Source organism: Fundulus heteroclitus, chromosome 4 (genome assembly GCF_011125445.2).
Source record: "Fundulus heteroclitus isolate FHET01 chromosome 4, MU-UCD_Fhet_4.1, whole genome shotgun sequence".
NCBI lineage: Eukaryota > Metazoa > Chordata > Actinopteri > Cyprinodontiformes > Fundulidae > Fundulus > Fundulus heteroclitus.
Genome location: NC_046364.1, coordinates 14994905 through 15018682, shown reverse-complemented (window position 1 = coordinate 15018682; position 23778 = coordinate 14994905). Strand labels below are relative to the sequence as shown.

Genomic DNA, 23778 nt, shown 5'->3' with positions numbered 1-23778 from the left:
CCCATGAGTAAATACTTTGTAAGCAAGTCTTTGTCTGCAGGTTTTTACCACTCTGCATATTTCCATCCACAGATGGAAATATTAAAGTATATAGTTCAAGCTTAATCGAATTTAATACCTCTGTTAGAGGTAGTTTTTAAGCTTTTCTCGCATATTTCCAATTTGAAGTAAGTCTGGACGTTCTTTAAGTTATTCTGTCATGAATACGTTAACATATTTCATTGTAGCCCTGCTTGCGTTTAAGGTTGTTGTCCTGCTGTAAAGTGAACTTCCTCCCCAGCCCCCAGTCTTTTGCAGCCTCTAATTGATTTTCTTACAAGACTGCCTTGTATTTAACTTTCTTTTAACATTTACTCTCTTCTTCGCCTCTTCCATAAAGGTCTGGTTTGTGGATTGCACAACTAATACTTGTCCTGTGAACAGATTCTCCCAATCAAGCTTTGTATCTCTACAGCTTCTTCCAAATTACAGGCTGTCAGTTTAGTTGGACGGACATGTTGTGCAATAGTCGTTCATTTTTAGATGATGGACAGAAAAGTCCTCCATGAGTTGTTTAAAGCTTTGGATCTCGTTTTATAGTCAAACTCTGCTTAAAACTACTTCGCAACCTCAAATCTCAATATGTGGGAATGTGTATATTAGTTGAAGGTCCACAGAAGCGGTAGTGCCAATACAACCTGAGCCCAATCTATTTTTGAGCATATTCTGAAAAAAAAAATGTAAAGTGATACACCGTCCTTACCCACACTGTTTTGGCTGATACTCATGTTACACAAGTCATGGTTCAAATCATTCAATATGCATTACTTTCTCATAGGGCAAACTGCTAGTTTACTGCTTTGCTTCCCAATTAGCTTTCACCAACAAATAAAAGAGAACAATTGTGTTTTGTTTTATTTTTTTGTGGCAATTTTAGGTGAAGGTGAAACGTGCATAGGCGACCCTCCAGCCAATTATGAACTAGACTGCAAAAGGAATACAGAGCTACACCTCTACCACCCCTTTTTACTGTTCCCGGCTGCCCAAGTTCTCATGTGTGATTCTGTGATTGGACCCTGTGATTCAGCTGGGATCCTCTCTAAAAACATTTTCACTCTCATAGTCCTATTAATGGTCACGACTGGCCATCTACCATGCCCGGAAGCAGCTCAGACCTCAGTGATTATGGGATCATCCAATGGATGCAACACCAGTTAACAATAAGGCTTCTTCCAGAAAGTCTAAATGCTTGTGAAACTGCCTGCACAGAGTGATCTTGTTGAAAGTTGATGTTTCAGGAGGGCATCTATCTTGCAGAACAACAGATGACCAAAGTACTTTGGCAAATGACAGCAGCGTGAGTTTAATCTATGGGGATATCTTGTGTTAATTGTGTATAACCTTTACAATAATATGACCGATTGTAAACATGTTTTTCCAGTTCTGCCCTACTATCAGACTACTGCACATCTACATGGCATTTTATAGATAAATGGATTTTTTTTTCCATCACATGCCCCAGCAGTATTATTTTTACTTATTAACAAACTCTGACCCAAACTCCAGACACTTATACGACGGTCACTTTTTAAAATGCTACAAAATATAATATCTAATTGCTATCAGAGACCTTTAATATAGTTGCGAACAATAGCTGATAAAGCATGTGGTTTAATTGTGATACTATCATGCTCCAGCATCATTGAACTTTGATAACAAGGTCTAAATTAATGGCCAGCGCCATGGACATGGACCTCCCAGAGGTCAGGTTCAAATGAACTGGAAGGCTGCTGATGATCACTATGTGAGCCTCCAGGCTGAGGCACGCTTAGTTTCTGTGATCATTTCTACACATTTTCAAATCCTGCTTACTTAGGAAATACATTGTTTCAACATAAGAAGGAAATAGGCACATCACATTAAAAATTCAATCTCATTTAATCACTGCCATGAGTCTGATCTGTGCCAATAAAGAAGAGAAAAACACAAACAGTTAACCAGGAATACCTACTAAGGAGAAAACATGTAATTAAACTATAATAATAGTAACAATAAACAGCTATACTGTGCAAAGAGCCATTTTATATTTGCTTCCACATAGGTTTAGATTAAGACTATGTTGACAGGTTTTCATAATGATTAGATTTTAATACATTATAGCTTTTCAGTCAGTTTTATTATTTAACCAAACCAATGTACAAGAGTAAAATAATAATAAATAAAAAAGGGTCATTGATGTTGTTTAGGAAGTACTGAATAAAACCTTGATGATAAAAAATATTATTATGCTTATTATTGGAGTAATTTCAGTATAAATATTCTATGTATGACAGCTTGAATGCCACATGGAGTTAAAACCAGCATCAGAAGTTGTGTTGGCGTGGAGCTGGTTGAAAAATGCGTCTCAACGGGGAACCTCGACACATGCACATGATGTGCGGGACCCATTTTCAACACGGCAGTCCCTGCCTTGCTGTTTTTTTTCTCTAATGTTCTCTAACAAACATCTGAAGACTTCATAGAACAGCTGGGTTTACATTGAGATTAAATTACCCACAGTTTACTGATTCACTGCTTTCTGAGACAACCGATGGCACTGCATTTTATTATTTTGGGTTATCGTGGTAGAGAGGGGTGGACACAAATGCACAACACACTTTTCAGATGCATGTTCGGGGATCCCTGGATCATTTTCCTTTCACTTTAAAATCAAAACACACATTCAACTTTGTGAGGTTGCAATGGGTCAAAATATATAAGAAAAAAAAAAACTTTAAGAGTTGTGAATACATTTGCAAGGCAACGTAGTTCTGTGTTTTTCTCCTGATACATAACAGTTATTCAGAGCCTCTGTAAGCAAATCCTTTCAGAGAAAAGTAGCATCCAAACTTGAAAACACAAGGTATTCAGTTATAGCCCGACCTCACTGACATTTCAGCAAATCCTTGCGCTTTCATCATCTTAAAAGAGATGCTTGTAGATAGCGAATCACATCTTATCAGACTAAATCCCTTTCTGCCTTTTAATACTGTATGTTTTCCATTTGCAGTGGCAACATGAAGAAAACATGCCCGGTGATAAATTATTCTGTAAGACTTTGCATTATTAACTGATATGAGGCTTACACCTATAGCATGGCAAAACTCTTCCCTTTGAGAATCAATCTGACCCAGCGGTAGAGATTAATTAGTCTCGAGTAAGCAGGGGATGTGTGAATTTTTATATTGCTTGCAACTTCAATTTAAAAAAAAAAAAAAATGAAATCCAAACAAAATGTTGAAAACCCCTCTAGCAAAGAAAGGCTCGTCGAACTTGGATCTGTAAGGTTTGCGTCGTGACTACATACAAGAGGTAGCAGGGTCACTATTTCCCCTGCAGTCGTTTTTGCTGTCTTCTTTGTCTGCTTGCGCTGAAGGCACTCCTGGCACACGCAGGGAAGAGCTGGCAAAAAGCACTTGTGCAGGAGGGCAAATGTTGTTTCAACACAAGTAGGCTTTAACTACAAAATCACACATCTGAGAGCCTTCTGTTGCATTATTACATTCAAGACGGGGGACTGTAAATAGGCTAGTTCTACTTGAACCCCATGCTAAGAAAATGAACAAGGAAGGCAGGAAAATCTTGGGACTAGAACAAATACCATTTTAAAAAAATATCTATATATTTTTTTTATATGAGACATTCACAATAAAAGATTTAGCTCTGAGTATCAAAACGTTGTGCATTGAATGGGAATAAATTTATAATCCAGTGAAAGCAATGAGATGTTTGGAAATCTCTTGGAGAACCTTAATTATTTTATACACCACGCATGTACGGTGTAAAAGATTACAACAATCACACAACAGCGTTTCTATGTTTCTTTTAATTAACAGAAACACTCTGACATTCTACATTTGCACTATTTATATTTCTTGGGACTAATGAGCACTCTGTATGCCAGGGGGGTATTTGTATTTCTAACTGTGGTTGATATACTTGTAACACCCTTGTTAACGGGGTCTAAGTAGAGGAAAGGACCTTAATTTGTGACATTGAGACTGCAAGGCATATTGTGCTGGTAGGAAATCACAACACTGACCCGTAGATGGGAAAAAAGCAACACAGGGAGTAAGCAGACGCCATCTCTGTGCTGTTTTCTAGTTGAAGTACGACGAAAGACATGTCTGAGTGAACAAATATGCATTTCAGTTGGTTTTGGTGTTCCTCAAAAACAATGAACTCAGTGGTTTTATTTGTGCCTAATTGGAGTGATCAATTAAAAAAGGCTAATTTAAAAGATAATATGCTTGGTTCAAATGCGGTGTAATAATAACACAAATGTAAATATGGTGGTTTTGTCTGTGACATAGCTGCTGTGTCATTGCTTAAGGAGAAGGTCCGAGTAATTTATGAATGAGTACAACAGAGGAGAAACTGCAGATGAGAAACCCGCTGAGCCAGCTGAGCTTATTAGAAAACTCATAATTAGCCATCCGGTATCTAGATGGCTCAGACTCCCTGATAACTGTTCAGTAAATTTGATTTGTCCTTTTCAACATCTGAGACGTAAAACTAAACAACTGAGCGATGATGAGTCCCAACACTCATTCATAACAATTTTAAAACTGAAATTAGCTCAAAGTGTAAAATGGTATCTGCTTTAATACAAGGTTTTAGGAACGACAGATAAAAAGCTGCCATTTCTAGAGATCACTGTACTGTCATAATGCTAATAGATGTTTGATTATGATTCTGGAGTAGGCATCACCTTCTTAAAAATCCTATTTTTGATGATTGGGATTTAGTCTGGAAAAATCCTCAGCTGGACTGAGCTAAATGCAAAAGATGTGTTGGGATCTCAGTGATGTATAGGGCCACAGGATATTTGGAAACCCAACTTCCAAATTATTGTTGATTATTATGATGACTATACTGATTAGAATCAACCTACATTTTCATGTCTGGGGCTAGTTTCTACACCAGCAGTGTATATCAAGGAGAGGAATGGTCCCTCGAAGTGGCCATATATATTGCATGCATACAAAGCGTGAATGCAGGGAGCATAAAATATAATAGTCTACCAATATTGCATCTCAGCAATCCTTTGAAATTGCAAAATTGGATACACCGATATTGCAATGACCATTGTGATTAGAGATTATGAGTAACTGACATATTGGTCAATGTAAATATAGTCATAAAGATTGGAGGAACTTCCCCAAATCTTTTATTTTTAAAAGCACATTGTCTGTTTTATTTTATTTTTAGAGCTGTATTTGTAAGATTCTGACTGTATGCATGGACGGGTGAAATCCCAGAAAGATAAGGAGACATTTTCAAACTCTGTTTATGGCCTCATTTATTGTCATACAGTATTAGCTAACACCAAAAAAGTTAATAAATGTTAAGAATATATTGCCCATTCAGACTTTGAAGCAATTTGCACAACCTCTGAATCTGAAGTAAAAACGTATTTATGCAAACAATTAAGATTGATTTTAACTTCTTTCAGAATAACAAGACAGAGAAAAATCACACAGCAGTCCAAAATTGCAAGTCTAACATTTTAACGTGATTGATTTTATGTTTCATTGGAGACGTAAATCAAAATATTCAGCAAAGGAAAGACTCAAAAGCGAACCTACGGGATATAAAGGAGTAGCAACAAAGTGGTAGCCTCGTGAGACCATCCTGATCTCGCGAGCTTTCAAGATTTCACCTGCAGATCAGTCTGGCTACTCTCCGTTAAAGAAAATTTGGAGCCATTCACCAAACGAACGTCCAATCAGCGTTGGCTTTGAGGCGGGTTGAGGTGTGACGCAACGAGAAGATCGACTATGGCTCTGGTTCAGTCTAAAGAACATGGCGGCTTCAGCCGATGAAACTAGCGTTAGCGTGGCTATCGAGCAAGTTTTATCGGCATTACAGAGTATTTCTTTGCTGAGCTAACAAGCCTTTACCTGCAGCAGCAAGAGTAGCTTGGCTTGTGGTTGTGTTTTTGTCGTTGCTCGTAACAGAGCGACGACGAAGCATGTTGACGAGTACGTCATATGCTTCGTTGATCTGATTGGTTTATTTGGCCCGTCTATCACCAACATAGGCCAATCAGCTAACCAGTATTTTCGCCCCTTCCCAAAATTACTTCAACGGAAGGTTTCCAGATGGATATGCGGAGCAAATCTATCTGGCGGCGTCAGGTTAACAAAGTGGAGCCTTATCAGCTATCAGGTCACTGTGTGAAAACCCTCTACTGTAAATTAAACCTTTATATTATTCAACTTATAACAGTGCAAATGTACACATTAGCCTCATACATGTGCAGACAGTCATGAGAAAAATGTAGTAATCCCTATGACAGCCTATATTTAATAATAATTTTAGCAAAACCAAAGGTTTTAACTAAATAAAAAACAAAAGAGAAGGCCCATGTCAATGTTTCTGAAAAGAAAAGATGCAAATTCTGTTTAGGAACGAGTTAGGACATCAAAAATCGTCCAAAATCACACACAGGTGTATCACAACATCATTCCCTAGGAATGTGAAGGAGGTTTTGTCAGTTTAGCTCTTTAGATAATTAGTTTAGTCCTGACTGTTTAAGTGAGAGTGAGCACTATGTTAAGATCAAAACAGCTTTCTAAGGCTTTCAGAGGGAATACTGTAGCAGCTCATGAGTCTCGTAAAAAGAAGTCTCAACAGAATTTCTAATCAGCCAGTCACTTGTGAAATAGCTCACAAGTGGAGGGCATTCACAACAACTGCCAGCATGCCCAGGACAGGCTCTGCAAGCAAGCTAACCCTGAATTCATACTGCAAAATGCCAACAGAAATATCCCCTAATCTGAAAATATCATGAAGAACCTACAGCAGGCTCTTGGTATTATTGATTTGAAAGTGGATACTTAAAAATACAATGTGTTATGTTGTTGGAATAGAAATGCAGACGTTTAACTTTCAAAGAAGGTGTGCAAAGAGGAAATTTTGTTCTCTAGGAGAAGCATGAAGGCCAGACTGATTTGGCAAAGAGATTGTCAACAAACTCCTTCTGTAATATAATCTTTAGACAGATGAATCTACAATTTAATTATCTGGATGCAAAAACAGAGGACATGTTTGGGATAAACCAAATACAGCATTTCAGGAAAATAGCCTCATAGAAGCGTCACTGTTTAGGGATGTTTGGTGCAGCATGACCTGGCCAGCTCACCAACACAGAATCCACCAGGAGTCCTACCGTGTGGAAAATATGAGACAATCTGTAAGAAGATTAACATTGAAGCAGACCAACTACCTACATGTAAATCTGCCAGGGACTGGCTGAGAATTGGGATCTGGGCAAAGTCAAAGCCCAGTAGCCTCGTGAGACAATCCTGATCTCGCGAGCTTTCAAGGTTTCACTCGCAGATCAGTCTGGCTACTCTCCGTTAAAGAAAATTTGGAGCTGTTCACCAAACAAACGTCCAATCAGCGTTGGCTTTGAGGCGGGTTGAGGTGTGACGCAACGGGAAGCGCGACAGTTCAGTCTAAAGAACATGGCGGCTTCAGCCGATGAAACTAGCGTTAGCGTGCCTATCGAGCAAGTTTTATCGAAATTACAGAGTATTTCTTTGCTGAGCTAACGACCCATTACCTGCAGCAGCAAGAGTAGCTTGGCTTGTGGTTGTGTTTTCATCGTCACTCGTACCAAAGCGACGAGAAGCATGTTGACGAGTACGTCATATGCTTCGTTTGGCCTGTCTATCACCAACATAGGCCAATCAGCTAACCAGTATTTTCGCCCCTTCCCAAAATAACTTGAACGGAAGGTTTCCAGATGGATATGCGGAGCAAATCCATCTGGCGGAGTCAGGTTAAAAGCCCAGACCTTACATGTACAGCCTTAGTGGCTACATGCAAGAATATGGAGACAAATTTCTGCCAAAACGTTGCACACAAAAAAAAGTTTTGCACACAAACAAAACTTGTTTGCACACAAAAAGATTTGTTTCACACAAAAAAAATGTTTTGCAAACTGTTCGCCAACCTTGCACTCAAAATATCATTTATAAGTTTTCCTCGAGCACAAAACGGTCTCTGCTCGCACAAAACAGCCTCTGCTCGAGTACGAAACAATCCCACTACCGCTGCGGTAAATTTGTGCCAAAAGTCACGTGATGCATTGAGTTGTTGTTGTTGTTGTTCAGACTTCCCGACAGCAGGGGGCGCACCCGAAAGAAACTGAAACGCGCCGGTTTGGCTGAAGAAGAAAAACGTGATATCACAGCTAACAGCATTAGCACCCCACAGGTAACTTTCAAAGCTTTCCCGGTGAAAAAGTAATAGCTCACTATGGTGATAGATCATGTAAGATTTCAGTTAAAGGCCCTGCTATGTTACAGTAAGGGACCATGTTACGTTTTAGAGCAAATAACATGAAAGCTTGCCTTAGGTTGAACGCCATGCTAAAACAACTTTTGCTTTGTAATGCAGCCACTGTGGTTGGCTTCTGCTTTTACTGTGCTGTGTCAAATAAATAGTACCTGAGTGGATACCCAGATAAATGCATTGTTAACAGATTATCATGTGGTTTTTGTGTTGTTTTCAAATGACTGTCTATTGTTCTTATTGGTGTAAATCTAAATTGGTGTTTGGATTTGGTAATTTATCCTAAAACTGTCAAACCAATGCATGTATGCTTATGTGCAAAACGAATTCTTAATGAATTTAAAATAATTGCAACGAGTGGATATTGATTATATGAAAATTGGTAAGGAAATTAATTAAAAATTGTGTTTTCTAACATAAATATGAATGTTACAAGTAAAGCATATAGCAGCAGATCTAGATCATATCTCACTACCTTTCTAACTCCTTAATTTCTTCAAAGTAAAAATGAGGTCATCTGTGCCCAATTGCAAATATGTGTTGTGCACTTAATAAAATTGGTTTGGCCATGGCAAAAACCACAGCTGGAATTAGCCACATGAGCAGATATTTTCTTGAAAAGTTTGTTTTCATCGAAGTGGTGATTTATTTTTTTCTTTAACAGTATTATCCTTTACATAACAATAACACATATCTGTTTTTCAGCACCCACTGATGAGGTGAAGGCCATCAAAGTTCTGGGCTGGATGGAAGGCTCCTACATAAACTCTGGTAGTCTACCAGGTCGACTTCCATCACGAGACTACCAAGACTTGAACAATTCAGGATTTGATGGAATCTTTAAACACATGAGGAGTTGGGCTTGTTAAAAAATAACTTAATATGTAACCGTTTTAGTTCCCAGTATTAACTACTTTGATCAGTAACTGTTGCAGCATGTCCTTCATAGCTCTTAGTGGAGCCCTTTAGGCTAAAAAAAAAAAAGTTAGGAAAAAAAAGGCCAGGTTTGAGATTGTTCTAAATTTCCTGACAGTCTTACATGCAGAAATTGTTTTTCATAGTCCTGTTTTTGGCTTCATCCATTTCATCAGCCAGTTTTTTTTAATACAGCCTGTTTTATTGTTAATATATGGATTGTTTACTGGGAAAAACCTGGAGAATTAATGGAGTTCTTTCAGTCTTAATTTCAACAATAAAAGCAATCCTTGTGAAAAAGGTGTATTCACTTTGATTAATATTGGTAAGAATTGGAAATGAAGAGTTTATCAAAGGGTATGTTTATTATGCAATGTGGAAAATAAAGGACTGTTTAATTGTCTCACAATGTTTGCATCCTCAGTTTTAGTAAAAAAAGGGGTCATGTGCCCCTTTTTTTCAATAACCTCAGCATTTTCAAAAGGTTTATACAGTACCTTACACATTTACTATCACAATCCTAGCAATTCTACATTTTTATTCAGTGAATACACTAACTTAGTTACATTTTCCTGGCTAGATTTTATTACTTGAAAACCTTTTGCAACAATGGTAACCAAAATAAGATTAAACTCGTAAAGTGTTGGTCATACTGGACAGTAGCAATATATATATATATATATATATATATATATATATATATATATATATATATATATATATATATATATATATATATCTGAACCGTGTGATTCAGAATGTCCCAGTGCATCCATGGCTGCCCTCAGTGCTACCAGTTGTTCGGGGCTCAACACATTGCCAGTTTCAGGAATAGTGACCCCACAGTGTGGGTCATCCAGCAGTCCACTGTCAATATGAGGCAGGCAGAGTCCCTGCAAGAAAGATGGAGATATATAGAGAATAAAAAAGAGGCCATGATTCTGTTGCTACAACTTACTGAATATAATTTAATTCATGGAGCTAAGGATTGAAAAAAAGACTCCAAAATCCATTAATTATTTTAATAATAAACACATTTCAAAGAAAACAGTTTCAATGCCACCTCTCTGATGTTTTCAATGTTTTGTTGTATTGGAATGATCAGATAAATTAATTTCTGGTTTGAAATATATGCATTGTGAGAAACTGTATAATAGCACGCACAAAAAAAATCCATCTTACCTCTGTGATTTCTGTTTCTACTACACCATGCTGGATGCTTCCCATCTCCCATAACTGACTTGAGTGTTAGATTCCCCTCAGTTCTGAGTGAATGGTCATCTCAGCCACTGCTGATGGTGTGAAAACTTAGTTGTAGTCTTGGGATAAATAAATAGTGACAACAGAAGTTATCCAACATGTTTGACAGCTCAAGCAAACTGTTGTCCTCTCCTGAGTGCAGCACATTGTTGTGTATGTTTGTTCCTGCGCACCACACGTCTCTCCAAACACGTTGAATTCTGAAAGGAGAGTTAAATCATAGTCTAAATACATTATTTTTCAAAAGTCCGTTACACAGCATTTTTAGATCAGAGATAAAACTAAACAGTGCCTTTAACTGAAATCTTACATGATCTATCAGTGAGCTATTACTTTTTCACCGGGAAAGCTTTGAAAGTTACCTGTGGGGTGCTGATGCTGTTAGCTGTGATATCACGTTTTTCTTCTTCAGCCAAACCGGCGCGTTTCAGTTTCTTTCGGGTGCGCCCCCTGCTGTCGGGAAGTCTGAACAACAACAACAACTCAATGCATCACGTGACTTTTGGCACAAATTTACCGCAGCGGTAGTGGGATTGTTTCGTACTCGAGCAGAGGCTGTTTTGTGCGAGCAGAGACCGTTTTGTGCTCGAGGAAAACTTATAAATGATATTTTGAGTGCAAGGTTGGCGAACAGTTTGCAAAACAATTTTTTTTGTGTGAAACATATCTTTTTGCGTGCAAAACAAGTTTTATTTGTGTGCAAAACTTTTTTTTGTGTGCAACGTTTTGGCAGAAATTTGTCTCCATACAAGAACCCCTTCAATCATCTAACTGCTGAAAATGAAACGTGGGCAAAAGCTCCTGACACCCTTGTGACTTTGCTCACACCGTAAAAACTCCTACGTAACACAACAGCACAGTCATGCAGAAGATGCACCACCAACACAATGAACCAAAATAATGACGTATTTTAAATCGTTTAAGTCTTCAGGTTCTAGATGTTACAGGAACAGCTGAATATGCTTTGCTCACGTTATAAAAACATGGTTTCCATCCCACATTCTGACCAGTCCTAATCATATCGTTAAATAGGCTGGTCCAGTGGTTTCAGCCAGAACCTCTACTACAGAGCATTTCACTCATGAACCACCGTCTTTGTAAATAGAGTACAATAAACCCCACAGTAATACACAACAAAAGCCCCGAAACAGCTGTCTGCTTCGAAAAACACCGCGCGTCATTCAGAACAGATTACTCACCTGCATTGATGCATGCAGCTCAGAGAGCCCAACCTGTGGAGCCTCTCTGGCCAAAACGCAAAGTTAAATTAAGCGCATCAAATCCATTTTTATGACTGGTCAACTGGCTGTTTGTCTTTGGTTTTGGCTCACTGCTTCCCAATTATAGCTCAACCGTGTGCATCCGTGTGTATTCATAAAAAAGGTAACTGACATTAGGTCGGTCAAATTACAGCACTCAATCACTGCCATGACTTTCTGTTATTCTTAGTCATTATTGGTTTAACGATGCCTAAAAACCGCAGCTCACGTTAGTCTCGGTTTAAGGTCTGTATTTATGTGCAAATGATTTGGGTCAAGTTATTATAAAACAGCAAGACAATTATTCAATTAGAAGTAAAGGTCTTCTCAGTCTGCTGTGTTGCTTATAAGAGACTTGACGGGTACAGTCACGTTCAATAAATTCAAATATGCCTTTCTAAGAGGCATGTTTGTCAGATTAAAAAAAAATACCCTTTGAAAGAAATCTACCTTTAGGCAGGTATTAAACATACTTTTCATTAAGCACCAATTTCTGCTTTAAGAAATATGCTTTTTTTTATTGGTCTAATGCTACATTTTAATCTTAAATGCAGTGTTTTTATTAGCTGGAGGTGGGAAAAAATCATAATGAACAGAAATAAAAGCCTTTAAAACATCATCAGCCTGTGTAAATGTATATAAAGTGTTTCCTTTGTGAACTAAGCTACTGAAATAAATAAACTTTTCAATAATATTCTGATTTATTCAATATGACTGTACATATAACCCTCAAGAACTATTGTCTATATTACACCAAGTTTATTTTCATCCAGCTCTATTTGTCATAGTTCTGGTTTTATACTTTTTAACTGCTGCTTTGACAGTAAGCAAAGACAAGTTCAGGCCAATGATTATTTTCCTGTAGCCACTCCCAGACACAAAAAGGAACACACATCTGCCTTTCCTAAACAGCAAAAAAGCGACTGGTCAACTTAAAAAGCATACATTTTAAAAATGTTTCAGTTACACTTATTTCATTGAGATTTGCTTCCCCCAGAGAATAAATACACTCAAATTAGAGGCATTTTCTTATTTTCTTAATGTCAGATCTGGCTACAGCTGGAAAACACAAATTGCTTTTAATTTGTTTTTAATTATCTTCACCAGGTGAACCAATGTGTGGTGAGAGCTGTAGTTAGAGTTTTATTTACATGTTATGATCCTGGCATGCAGATTTTAATACAATTCCATCTTGGGACTGGTGTTTAAATTACATCGTTACAATGTAAAATAAAGCAACTGAACAATTTGGAAGATAACAAGAGACATATTTTAAATAAAATGAATATAGAAAAGAGCATACAGTATAATTAAACATGCCAAACCAATAACAGAATGTAGAAAGAACAACATAGAGTTTAAAATAACTCTGGCTGAAATATTTGGTCTCAGCAGTTTGTATGTGGTTATATAATCTGGGTAAAGCTCATAATCATAATCTGTTCCATAGTATTTAAAGTAAATCACATAAACCGTTTCCAAATCAGATGAGCCATCCCTGAGTATTTAAGATTACAAAACAATCTTTCCAGCTGTAACTAAAAATTCACAGAGCCAAAGGAGACATGAGGAAACACATTTAGGATGCAAACAGCAAAAAGGTACTGCACACACCGTGAATGTCAACCAGGCAGAACACAGGCTCTCAGATGGTTATGATATAGATTTATGTCTTCTGACACCCCACAGATGGCGAGAATTAGTGAAGGAGGGGGTGCCAGTATGAGGTCAAGAGAGATGACCTGGCCTTCAGCCCGCCACTTGGGAAACCGAAGCAACAGACATCTGAAGCTGCCGCTGCAGCTCGACAGCCTAAATCCAGCCAGAGCAGCTGTTATTGAGGCGAGAGGAAAGAAAAGTGCTCCCGTAAACTGCTCTAATCTCATCATCCGGAGAGATAAACAGTACTGAGGTGCCATGGCAGCATAAACGCGCATAAAGGCAGACCGGCAGGTAGAAAAAGCCACATTGATTTTGGGAAAGAAAAAAAAATTGTAAATATGAAGGCACAAACCAGACCAAATGGGGTTCTAAATGTGTAATGATTGATTTTTTCATTCATTGCCTTAGAAATGATTCTGCATTTGAGACTATTTTTCTCTATGCGGATTGTTACCGGGAATATGAAAGAGGGAATAAACAAACCATTTTAGATGAGAATTAACGGTAAAGAGTGAAAGGCTTTAGCCCTATAAACAAGAGGCATCTCAATGCCTGAAAAAAAAGATTTTCTAAGGGCGTAGTTACCGTATGTTTGAATGAACCATGGAAATATGGATCTGAAGGAAATGAGAGTAAATGGAATAGAATAGAGTAGAATATAATAGAAGTGCCCTTTATTGTCCCACTGTGGGAAGATTAAGGTGTACCAGCAGAAAACAAAGGAAAAGTTACATCATAAGAAAAAATACTGTATTGTTATTAAAAATAGCACTGTTTAAATAAAATGTTCAACAGGACAAGGTGAATGTGAAGGTTTTCTACATGTGCATGTATATTTGTGCATAAAAAAACAACAGACTCTAAAAAAAATGGAAAATTGTGAGGATGAAATCACAATATCTCTAAAAATGTATAAAGGATGAAAGGATCTTACCTGATTGATGTGTTTCAGTTTGTCGATGATCTGGTTTATTACAGGGTCCTCTCCTTTCACTTTGACTTCAGGGTTAGTACTCTGGGCTCTGATTCCATTGCCAACTACACGCCGTGTATAGCTGCAAACAACACAAACAGATGAACAGGTAAACATTTATCCCTATAAACACCAGAGCCACATTTCAGAACGTTAGGTTAGTGGCTATTCCGAGTAATTTCAGTGGTAAATTCCTGCACACCCTGGCTTTTCCTTTTCAGAAAGCTCAGAAGCCTTGACCCTGAGTCAAATTACCGTAATTTTCAGACTATAAGGCGCACCGGATTATAAGGCACACAGTGAATTAACATGTCTATGTGTGTCTTTGTCCACACATAAGGCACACCGGATAAAAAGGTGCACTAAATATTCTATTCCAAGTGTGTAATATCACTCTGCCCCTTCATGTACACAGCTCTCTCCTGAGAGGGAGAGCTATCCGTCTCTGTCGGAAGGACAGAGTAGCAGGACTACACTGCCCTGTTTCTAAGATAAGGCCAAAAATAAAAGTTTTACATTTAATTAACTTATTAGATTTATTGTTGCTAGCGCATACTCCAGGGGCGAGCTGTCTAAAGTCTCCCACATAGTCAGGGCGTACTGTGCGCATACAGTTAGCTGTGCAGATGCCACGCTGACTCTCCGCGGATGTTTTACCCTTCATCGTTGAGCGTACTGTTGCCTACATTTCTTGTGGCAAATTCCTACAATTCCCACACTGTCTGCCAGTGGGACAAAGCGCCGGAACAGATGGTGAAATGTGTGATTAGCTAGCTGAGCACCTAGAGCCGTTTCTTTTCCAGCAGGCTCCCACCGCACAACTGTCAGTGAGAACAGGCGAACTCAGACCTGAACCTCCAAAAGCATCTAAAGACAATTACAAGGTCGGCGTTCTATCACCTGAAGAAGATTTCCAGCATTAAATCACTAATGTTTCAGCAGGATCTGGAAAAACTAATCCATGCGTTTATTTTTAGTAGAATTGATTACTGCAACAGTGTTTTCAAAGGTCAGCCTAAAAAGTGGATCAGACAGCTGCAGCTGATCCAGAACGCTGCTGCCTGCGTCCTCACCAAGACTAAGAAAGTAGAGAACATCACCCCAGTTCTAAAGTCCTTACACTGGCTCCCTGTATCTCAGAGAATAGACTTTAAAATACTTCTGTTAGTCTATAAATCACTAAATGGCTTATCACCTAAACATCACAGACTTGTTATCAGCGTATAAACCCTCCAGACCATTCAGGTCTTCTGGCTCCAGCCTACTCTGCATACCTAGAACCAGAAAAAATGTTACTGTTGCACTCAGTTATACTATCTCTCAATGGTTTTGCTCAGTTTTCTGTTAGTTTCCTTTATTCGAGTTAAAGGATAGATGTTACAATAAAAGCACAAAACCCAGGTACTTTTACAGTAGGAACCACACATCAGATGAACTGTAAACTGGTAAATTTGGGTGGGTCAGTGGGTTAGTGGATGCTTGCTAAATACAAGCGAGTTTTTAATTGCGAGTAACAACAACCGGAAAAGGAAAGGAAGAAGAAAAATCATAACTGCGTAAAGGAGAAGACGTTGCTTTGAAACTTATGAGAACAAATTAATCTAAAACTAGCAACAATGTTTTGGCACTGAAAAGATATTTTTAAATGACACCAATTCTGTAAATTTACCTCAGGAAACTGGCTTTGTTGTCTTCATAACTTAAATATTGTTAGTTACAGACATTCTGAATTAGAAATACTGGTGGTTTAAAGAAAAGAAGATGAATTTTGGTTCCTACAATCAAAAGAGCCATCGATGTATCTGAAAATCCTTCACACTGAATCAAATCTACTCTGTCTCTGATGATGAAAAGATAACTATTCCAAACTCACACAGGAACAATGATTGATTTTGCAAGTATTTCCAAGGGTTATGACTGGATTTTGATGTGCAGAAAACACAATTTGATTGGTTTCCAGCGCAAAAAATTGGTATTCCTGCGTAAGCTTTAAAACTAAAACTTCTGCAAGGTGACAATTCCTCACGGAAACAAAACCACTGATTGACTCTCTATCTTTCTCTCTTTTTGTGAGTGTGTGTGCGTGCGTGTGTGTGTGTGTGTGTGCTTGCGTAACAGAACCCACATAAGAATAAACTGTTGTTATAGGCTGGTAATGGACCTCTGTTTAGCTCAAGGACTCCTCAGTCTTTAGCTTTCCTTTAGTCTGTCGGTGGTAATGACTGTGTCCATGACAGCAAGTGACTGAACACATTTCACTCACATCTCATTCTCTACTGTATCATTTAAATCATACAAGAGGATCAAGGTGAAGTCTGTTATTGCTGAAATATTTCTTCTTTTTTGCTGACGCCGAGCACATGGGTTTGTGAAGGTTCTGATAAGGAAGATGTTGGCCTTTCAACCTGAATATCTGAATTAGAATGCAGACGCCATTTGCAACCAAAATGAAATGGTTTGTGGGAACAAGTACAAATTAGCTATGACTATCAAAAACTACAAAGTCAAAGAGAAAAGGAAAAAACTATGAATAAATAAAATGCTGCAAGCGTGGAAGCTTAATTTATTCAAAAGAAAAGGTGGGTGGCAGAACTCAAACATAGGATTGTCTGGATCTTTGAGATGTAATTTTGAAGTTAATTTCCTGCAAATCAGAGCTCACAAATGTGATTAGTTTTAGAAAAACATGCTCGCCATTCAGTTTCCACCTTGAAAAAAGAGGAGTCCGTTATCTCCGCTTCTTTTTTTTATTACAAGCTCTTTCTTCTCGTTTTGCAGCCTGCCGTCTTCGTCTCTGCAGCTGCGTTGCTGAAAATGAAAATTGAACTAAAGATTTAAAGTGAGTTTTAGGTCTCTATGCTTTAGTGATTTACATATAAATGCCAAGAGTTGTATTTAAAAAAAATGACATTTCTATGTCAGATTTGCATTATGGTCACTACTATTTTCTTTCAGATTTCATGTTTTAATGTTATTCACTCGGTTTTGAAATTGTAAAACAACCAACTTATATCTATGAAAGAAAGAAAAATGTTGTATATGTTCTCTTATTAAGAGAACAGGCTACTATATACACACTACAAATAATTGTTGCAATAGCTATGCTAATGCTAAACATACAGACTATAAGTACATACTGCACATGGTACAAAGGTGCATGTAGAAAAATACCACAGCCTGTCAGAGTCTGCTGTATGTAATTGATGGTTTCAAATATATCCTGTGTAATTGTGGATTCATAAATAATCTATGAGGCAAACATGGTCAACCAAGGGGTTAAAGGTCTTTTATGTGGCCTGAGCAGTAAGTACTTTCTGCATGTGATATAAAGATTTCCATCTAGTGTTTGTCAGCATCAAAGTAGTGCTTTCCATGAAGCAGGTGTTTACATTTTATAACAAAAGGTGGCATTTAAAAAGTCTTAGCGAACAGCTCAAAGCCTTTAGAACTCCTCACACATTGGCTGTAATGGGTTTTATCTTTCACAGTTGGTAGAACTGAATCATAATGTATTTGCTTTAATCAAGTACATTGTTCTTTCTGAGCTTTTATATAGCACTTTGTCAACTTTCTGCTTTTCTGTAAAAATACAAATGAATGAATATTCCTTTCATGTATGTTTTTGCCACTTTTTAAAACATGTACATTTACTGGATTCTTGGATACAAGATGTTGTATTTTAGGTTATAGTTACACAGTGTGATTTTTAGCAGCTGGCTTTAAAGGGGTCTTATTATACAAAATTCAGTTTTGACATATTTTTGTTCTTCCATTTGGGTCCCTATTGCTTCTAGGAACAGTGGAAGTGCTAAAGAAAAACATCCAGATGGTTGATGGCAATAAGTAAATGTTTTATTGGTGTCTGAAAAATGTGCAGTTTCAAAAACCTGCTGATTATGATGTCACAATCGGCAGGCACTGCCCCTCACCTAGCAACCCAAGTGGAGCTCCGCCCACTTCATTATTAGAAGAGGAGCATGTTTGTTAGCTGGTTTTACCGCTGTGCAATGGCTGCTGGAGAAGACAAATGGTTTGTTGTTGGCGTCAATAAACAACATGTGCCATGCACATTCTCCCAGTCACAGAGAACAGAGCTGCATGGCTTCATTTTATTTCTGATGGCAATGCCCAAGCTACATTGCCAAAGACAGTGCAAGTGTAAATATTGAGTTGGGGAGGCGTGGCCAACTAAAGCTTATTCGCATAAAAGTGACAGCGCCCTAAAGCTACTCATTCTGAAAGGAGATCAAAATGGTCGGAACTGAGGAGGTGAAATCTGATTATCTGAGAATGATTTTGTGCATGAAATGTAATGAACATGTTTTGAATAGCCTATAGACCTATCCTAACTTGTTTAAAAGGAAGGGTAATAGGACCCCTTTAACTCAAAATACTTGAAACTCTTGCTGAATGCTGACTAATGTTTCAGCTTTCCAATTAGTGACATTCTGGTGACTGACAATACCTTAGAAATGTACTAATAATATTTCTTATGAAGAAAAGACATTTTGTGGGATATTTTGAGGCTTCATCAGCTGCTGTTTTGCTGTTAAGCAGGGTTTATTCTTCAGACTTCCATAGAGTTTCCTGTTTTTATTTTTGAAAACCCTGGCTTCATGTGTGCATCCAAACCTACTGATTGCCTGAAACACAGGTGTGAAAGTCAAGGTCTTGTTTGCGAGCTGCAGCGGGTGCCTGCGGCTAGAGGTCGATGCGTCGGAAGCACCAAGGTGCACCTGAACCGTATGTGCTGGAGGATCAGCGTATGATGCACCTGCCTTCAGCTTTGCTTAATCCCCGGACACAAACACGGAGATTGAGCTGGAATAAACACAGTCATCTCTATGCCTGGCACTGCACAAAATTCCACATAAACAAGTAAACAAAATTATACATTTTTGAAATGTAATTTCAATTCTTACATTTCTGAGGATTTCTGTACAAATCTATCCCTAACTGAGTTCACACTACAACATGCAAATAAGATGCAGTTAAATGTAGATAAATTTATCAGTGCATACACTCACAAAGAAGCAAGCACCTCATCATGTATTCCGGAGCAGCACTTGGATTCATAGTCTGAAAAGCATACAGTTTCTTGTAATGTGCTGCTGGACTGGCAATGCAACAAAAAAACATCTTGGTGGGCTATAACACCAGAGAATAAGAATCTGCAACTTAAAAGGTGTCAGAGATGAAAAACTCTGATCACAGTCATCGTATATTCTTCAAGGTGAGCGAGAAAGCAACACAGTGGCATCAAGCACCACCTACGAGAGGATATAAAGCAGCTGAGTGATTGCCCAGAGTCTCTGTGGACCAGCAACAGGATCATATAATCCATACAATTCTCCCCAAAGGGATGCTTGGTTTGCAGCTCATCCCTACTGTTCAGCCCCAGATTGAAAATTTCAATCATTTCATCCTTGGATCTTATCCCTTTCTTACTCTGCCACGGTGTACTGTAAGTGCAAAACATTTAAGTCTGGAGCAAAAGAAATCCGAGGCCCTTAAGGCCTTCTTCTTTGACGTCACTACACAGCAAGATAAGTATGTCAAAGTAATTTGCTCTAATTGTGGTGCATAAGGAGTACGAATCCTCTCCACACAGTATGAATAAAGTGAGCTGTAACACCACACTGACACCTAAACCCAGCTACGACCTCTCGAAAAGTATATTTCCTTGGCCTGCTCGTTGTGTTATTTTGGTTTTAATTGAATCTCTTTGATGTGAAGTGTAGCAAAAACTGGACAGTATAAAAAATTGCTCTTAACACAGAATGTAAAAGTAAATCGTTTAAATGCTACGGAGTCAAGGATACATCCCTCCATCCGTGCAATGTGTCAATAATGTAAAAACAAACCGGAGCCCCGTTACAGAAAACAAATCCAAACAGCCTCTTGCATGGCATCCTTCTTTAGTTCATGTTGTATGCATGATATAATCTTTTGTTTCAAGCTTTGCTTAATCTCAAACAAACGACAGCATATTTCGACAGTCTGCTTAGCCTGTTGGTTGTGATTCCTGGAAGGAAAGCCGCTGAACACGTACAGTGTAATTTTAGCAGCAGGATATTTGTTCTGCATTAGCTCACGTATTTTGCTCCAGCTTTGCAACTCTGAAAAGCATTGGGGGTTTCTGCATGTTTTTTTTGTTTTTTTTCGTACATTCACACGTGTACAGTGTTTGTACAGTATGTCTGAAAGCAGACTGATCTTTATCCAATAGATATTACATTCAAGATTCTCTAGAGATGTGTTGTTTTTTTTTATTTATTTCTGAGCATTTAAGACAGACTTCTACAGATGAGGGATAAAGTTTCAACAGTAGCACTGACATTGTAATTGTTAGAACTTTCACCATCCTTGCGGTCTAAAACATTCCAAAAACATATATTTAATCGTGAATTTGGAAGCTAGGATTGCTTTTAGCATCTCATAAACCTCCACATTTATTAGCACCCCTGGTAAAGATGTGGAAAAACTAAAAAGATAAATCACTGTATTATGTACACACACACACACACTTTTGGGAAATTTGTAGAGACAAGTTAACCTATATTTTTGGACATACCTGGGTAGAGAACCCACACACCCAAGCAGCAAAGCAGCCCCAGACCGTCCAACATAAAAACACAGAGGTGTACTGTTGTTCTTTTTCTGAGATACTCTGCTAGTTTCTCTGTTCAGGAGATTCACTATTGTCTTGCCAGTCCACAGAACATCTTTCCAAAATCCTTTAGGATCATCAAGAGTTTTTTTGTTTTGTTTTTTGCAAATGTGATACTGATTCTAATGTTTGTTTTGTTTTTCACCTTGGAACTCTCCCATGGATGCCGCAGTCTCTTCCTTATTATGAAATCCTTAACACTGACCTTAACTGAGGCCGATGAGGCCAGCAATGCTCTAGATGCTCCTCTGGCTTCTTTTAGGACTTTATGGAGAAATAGTTGGTGCATTCTTCGATCATTTTGGGAGGCCAGTCTTCCATGTATTCTTCATTTGTGCATAAAGGCTCCCACTGTGACTCGTTGGAGTCCTAAAGCCTTACAAATTACTTTATAACCCTTTTCAGACTGATAGATGTTAATCACTGTTCTTGAATTTCTTTACATCGCATAATTGCTGGTAATTGTGAGATATTTTAGCCTACTTCATGTTGTCAGACTGGAGCGATTAAACAAATGTATTTATGCTAATATTAAAGAGGGCAATTAGGTCTGGGTGTGGCTAATATGGTTAAATACAGTTAATTTGTGATTTAACAAAGGATGAATGACTTTTGCATAAGAGCAGGTTGGTTTTGATCATTTATTAGCCTTTATAATTAAAATCACTATTCTAAAACTGCCTTTTATAATCACTCTTATTTTTATCTTTGTCTGATGTCCTAAAACATCTAATTGTGACAATATTAATAAGAAACCAGTAAGGAGGTAGGATACTTTTCACATCAATGTATTACTATGTGAGTAAATACAATGTATTTACTCTCCTTCTTTTCTTAATTCTAGGGACCAGAGAAAGGGAGTATTCCTACTTAGAGTAATTATTCAACACAGTGACAAAATGGTTGTATCCATTTCTACTATTTTTGCTATCTTGTATTTAGCAGTTCTTAAAGGTGTAGTGGGCAATTTTCCAGAAAAGTAGGTAAGAAACACACAAGTCACTTTTTGAATACCTGCGCATTCACAAGACAGTCCTACCTGCTCTTCTGCTCCTCAGGAGGATTGTATGAAAAAAGCTCCCAAATACAGTTTAGTCTTGCTTCTTTGTTCTCAGGCCTTCCTCTTCTTCTAATAAACTTGTAAGACAGTTTGCTTCTTGCGACTCTCAGCCATTTTTAAAGTATACGGTGGGAGCAGCGGAGCTACAATGAACGGCTAACACTGAAACTAACTGGACACATAAACACTAGAAATGCGCATGCGGAGCAAGAGGAAACTAGCACGGAACGAGCATGCACATTGGCGTCAGGTGAGCACGTCACAATGAGTGGCATGTGTGACAACCAGTAGATAAGATGATCCCCCCCTCCAAAAAATATCATGGTATAGCTGTACAGCAAACGTACAGAAACTAAACTGGGGGTTTTGTTGGCATTCGGATCCATGCAGACAGCTCAATAAGCCTCCTGCTTCTCAGTGAACGCTTTTCTCTCCTCTCTCTTTTCCCCTCGCCTTCCCCCCCGTTTCCCTGCCTGCTTCTATCAGTATTTCTGGAGCCTCTTTTTACATATCTTCCACATTGTAAATTATGGATCTGGTCAGCTGTACTCTCAACGTAATTGATCACATTTTCTCAACGAGGAAACTGGGTGAAGGAGAGCCCCCCTGTGCCCGATGGGACAAGTGCACCTAGACACACGGTGGCCGGAGGATGGTGTGTCTGTCCAGGATGTTGAAAACGTGTTCAAAATTGGATTTATGATAACAGGATTTCTGCTTTTTGGAGTGGGCGGTGACCTGGAATATGGAGAAATTCTGAAAATGTCGTCAGCTGTTTCGGCCCATGTCAAGGCTGCCTGAACTATGTGAGCGATATGTCTGCTACCAGCACTCAGACCGAAATGTAAACAGAACTGCAGGCCAGCTGCGATTTCTGAACTTGCTGGTTGGATGGGAACGATCTCGGAGAAAGCTGGAAGCGATACTCTGGCAGAATGACTACGATTTTGGCTTTTTTGGAATCGCCATTGAGAAGAACTAGCAAGACTTTAAGGCAGACAGAAACAAGAGTCTGCCTGCCCAAAACAAATGCTATTATCAGAATTTGGCCTCAAAGACCTCAAGGTTTAGCTTTATGGATATAAACTGATTTCATCACAGAATTTTTAGTGATGAAGCTCGTTCCAGAGAAAATTTATTATGAATAGAAACAAATCTCCTATTTTAGCTGTGGATTAGAAAGGTAAGATCAGCGACATTAAGTTGTAGCTTTGAGGAATGTATGAATAGAAAAAAATGAGCTTTGAATTTTTTCATTCCAGTGAAACAATGAAACAAAATAAGTTATTTCCGTTGTAGCTTTGGACGAAATTACTTTGGATCGAAAATCCCCAAGAATATACTTAGCTAATTTCTTATTATTAATAGAAACAATTAAGTCTTACTGCATGTTTGTTAATGTATGAAAGAAGTCTAATCAAGGATTTGCTTATCTTATTTCTTTGTTTGTCTGCTATGTCTTTATTGTTTTTCTGTTCCTGTACAGCACTTTGAATCATCCTGTTACTGAAAAGTGCTATTTAAATAAACTTGCCTTGCCTAAACTATCCAACCATACTGGGGTCACCTTACAGTCATTCACATTCTAATCTGCAATAAACCTGACGAGCTAATACAAACCGTTCATGTTTTTCCAACGCAATTTCAGGGAGGAAAA

General features: G+C 38.2%; 1 protein-coding gene across 1 annotated transcript in view; it reads right to left on the bottom strand.

Annotated features, from left to right (window-relative positions):
* gpc5a (glypican 5a) overlaps positions 1–23778 on the bottom strand; it is a gene marked incomplete at its 5' end in the record, with an annotated part of 130122 nt that overhangs the window by 70499 nt on the left and 35845 nt on the right. The window contains 1 exon segment of the mRNA XM_036136137.1: positions 14353–14473. Within this exon segment, the coding sequence (XP_035992030.1) occupies positions 14353–14473 (121 nt within the window).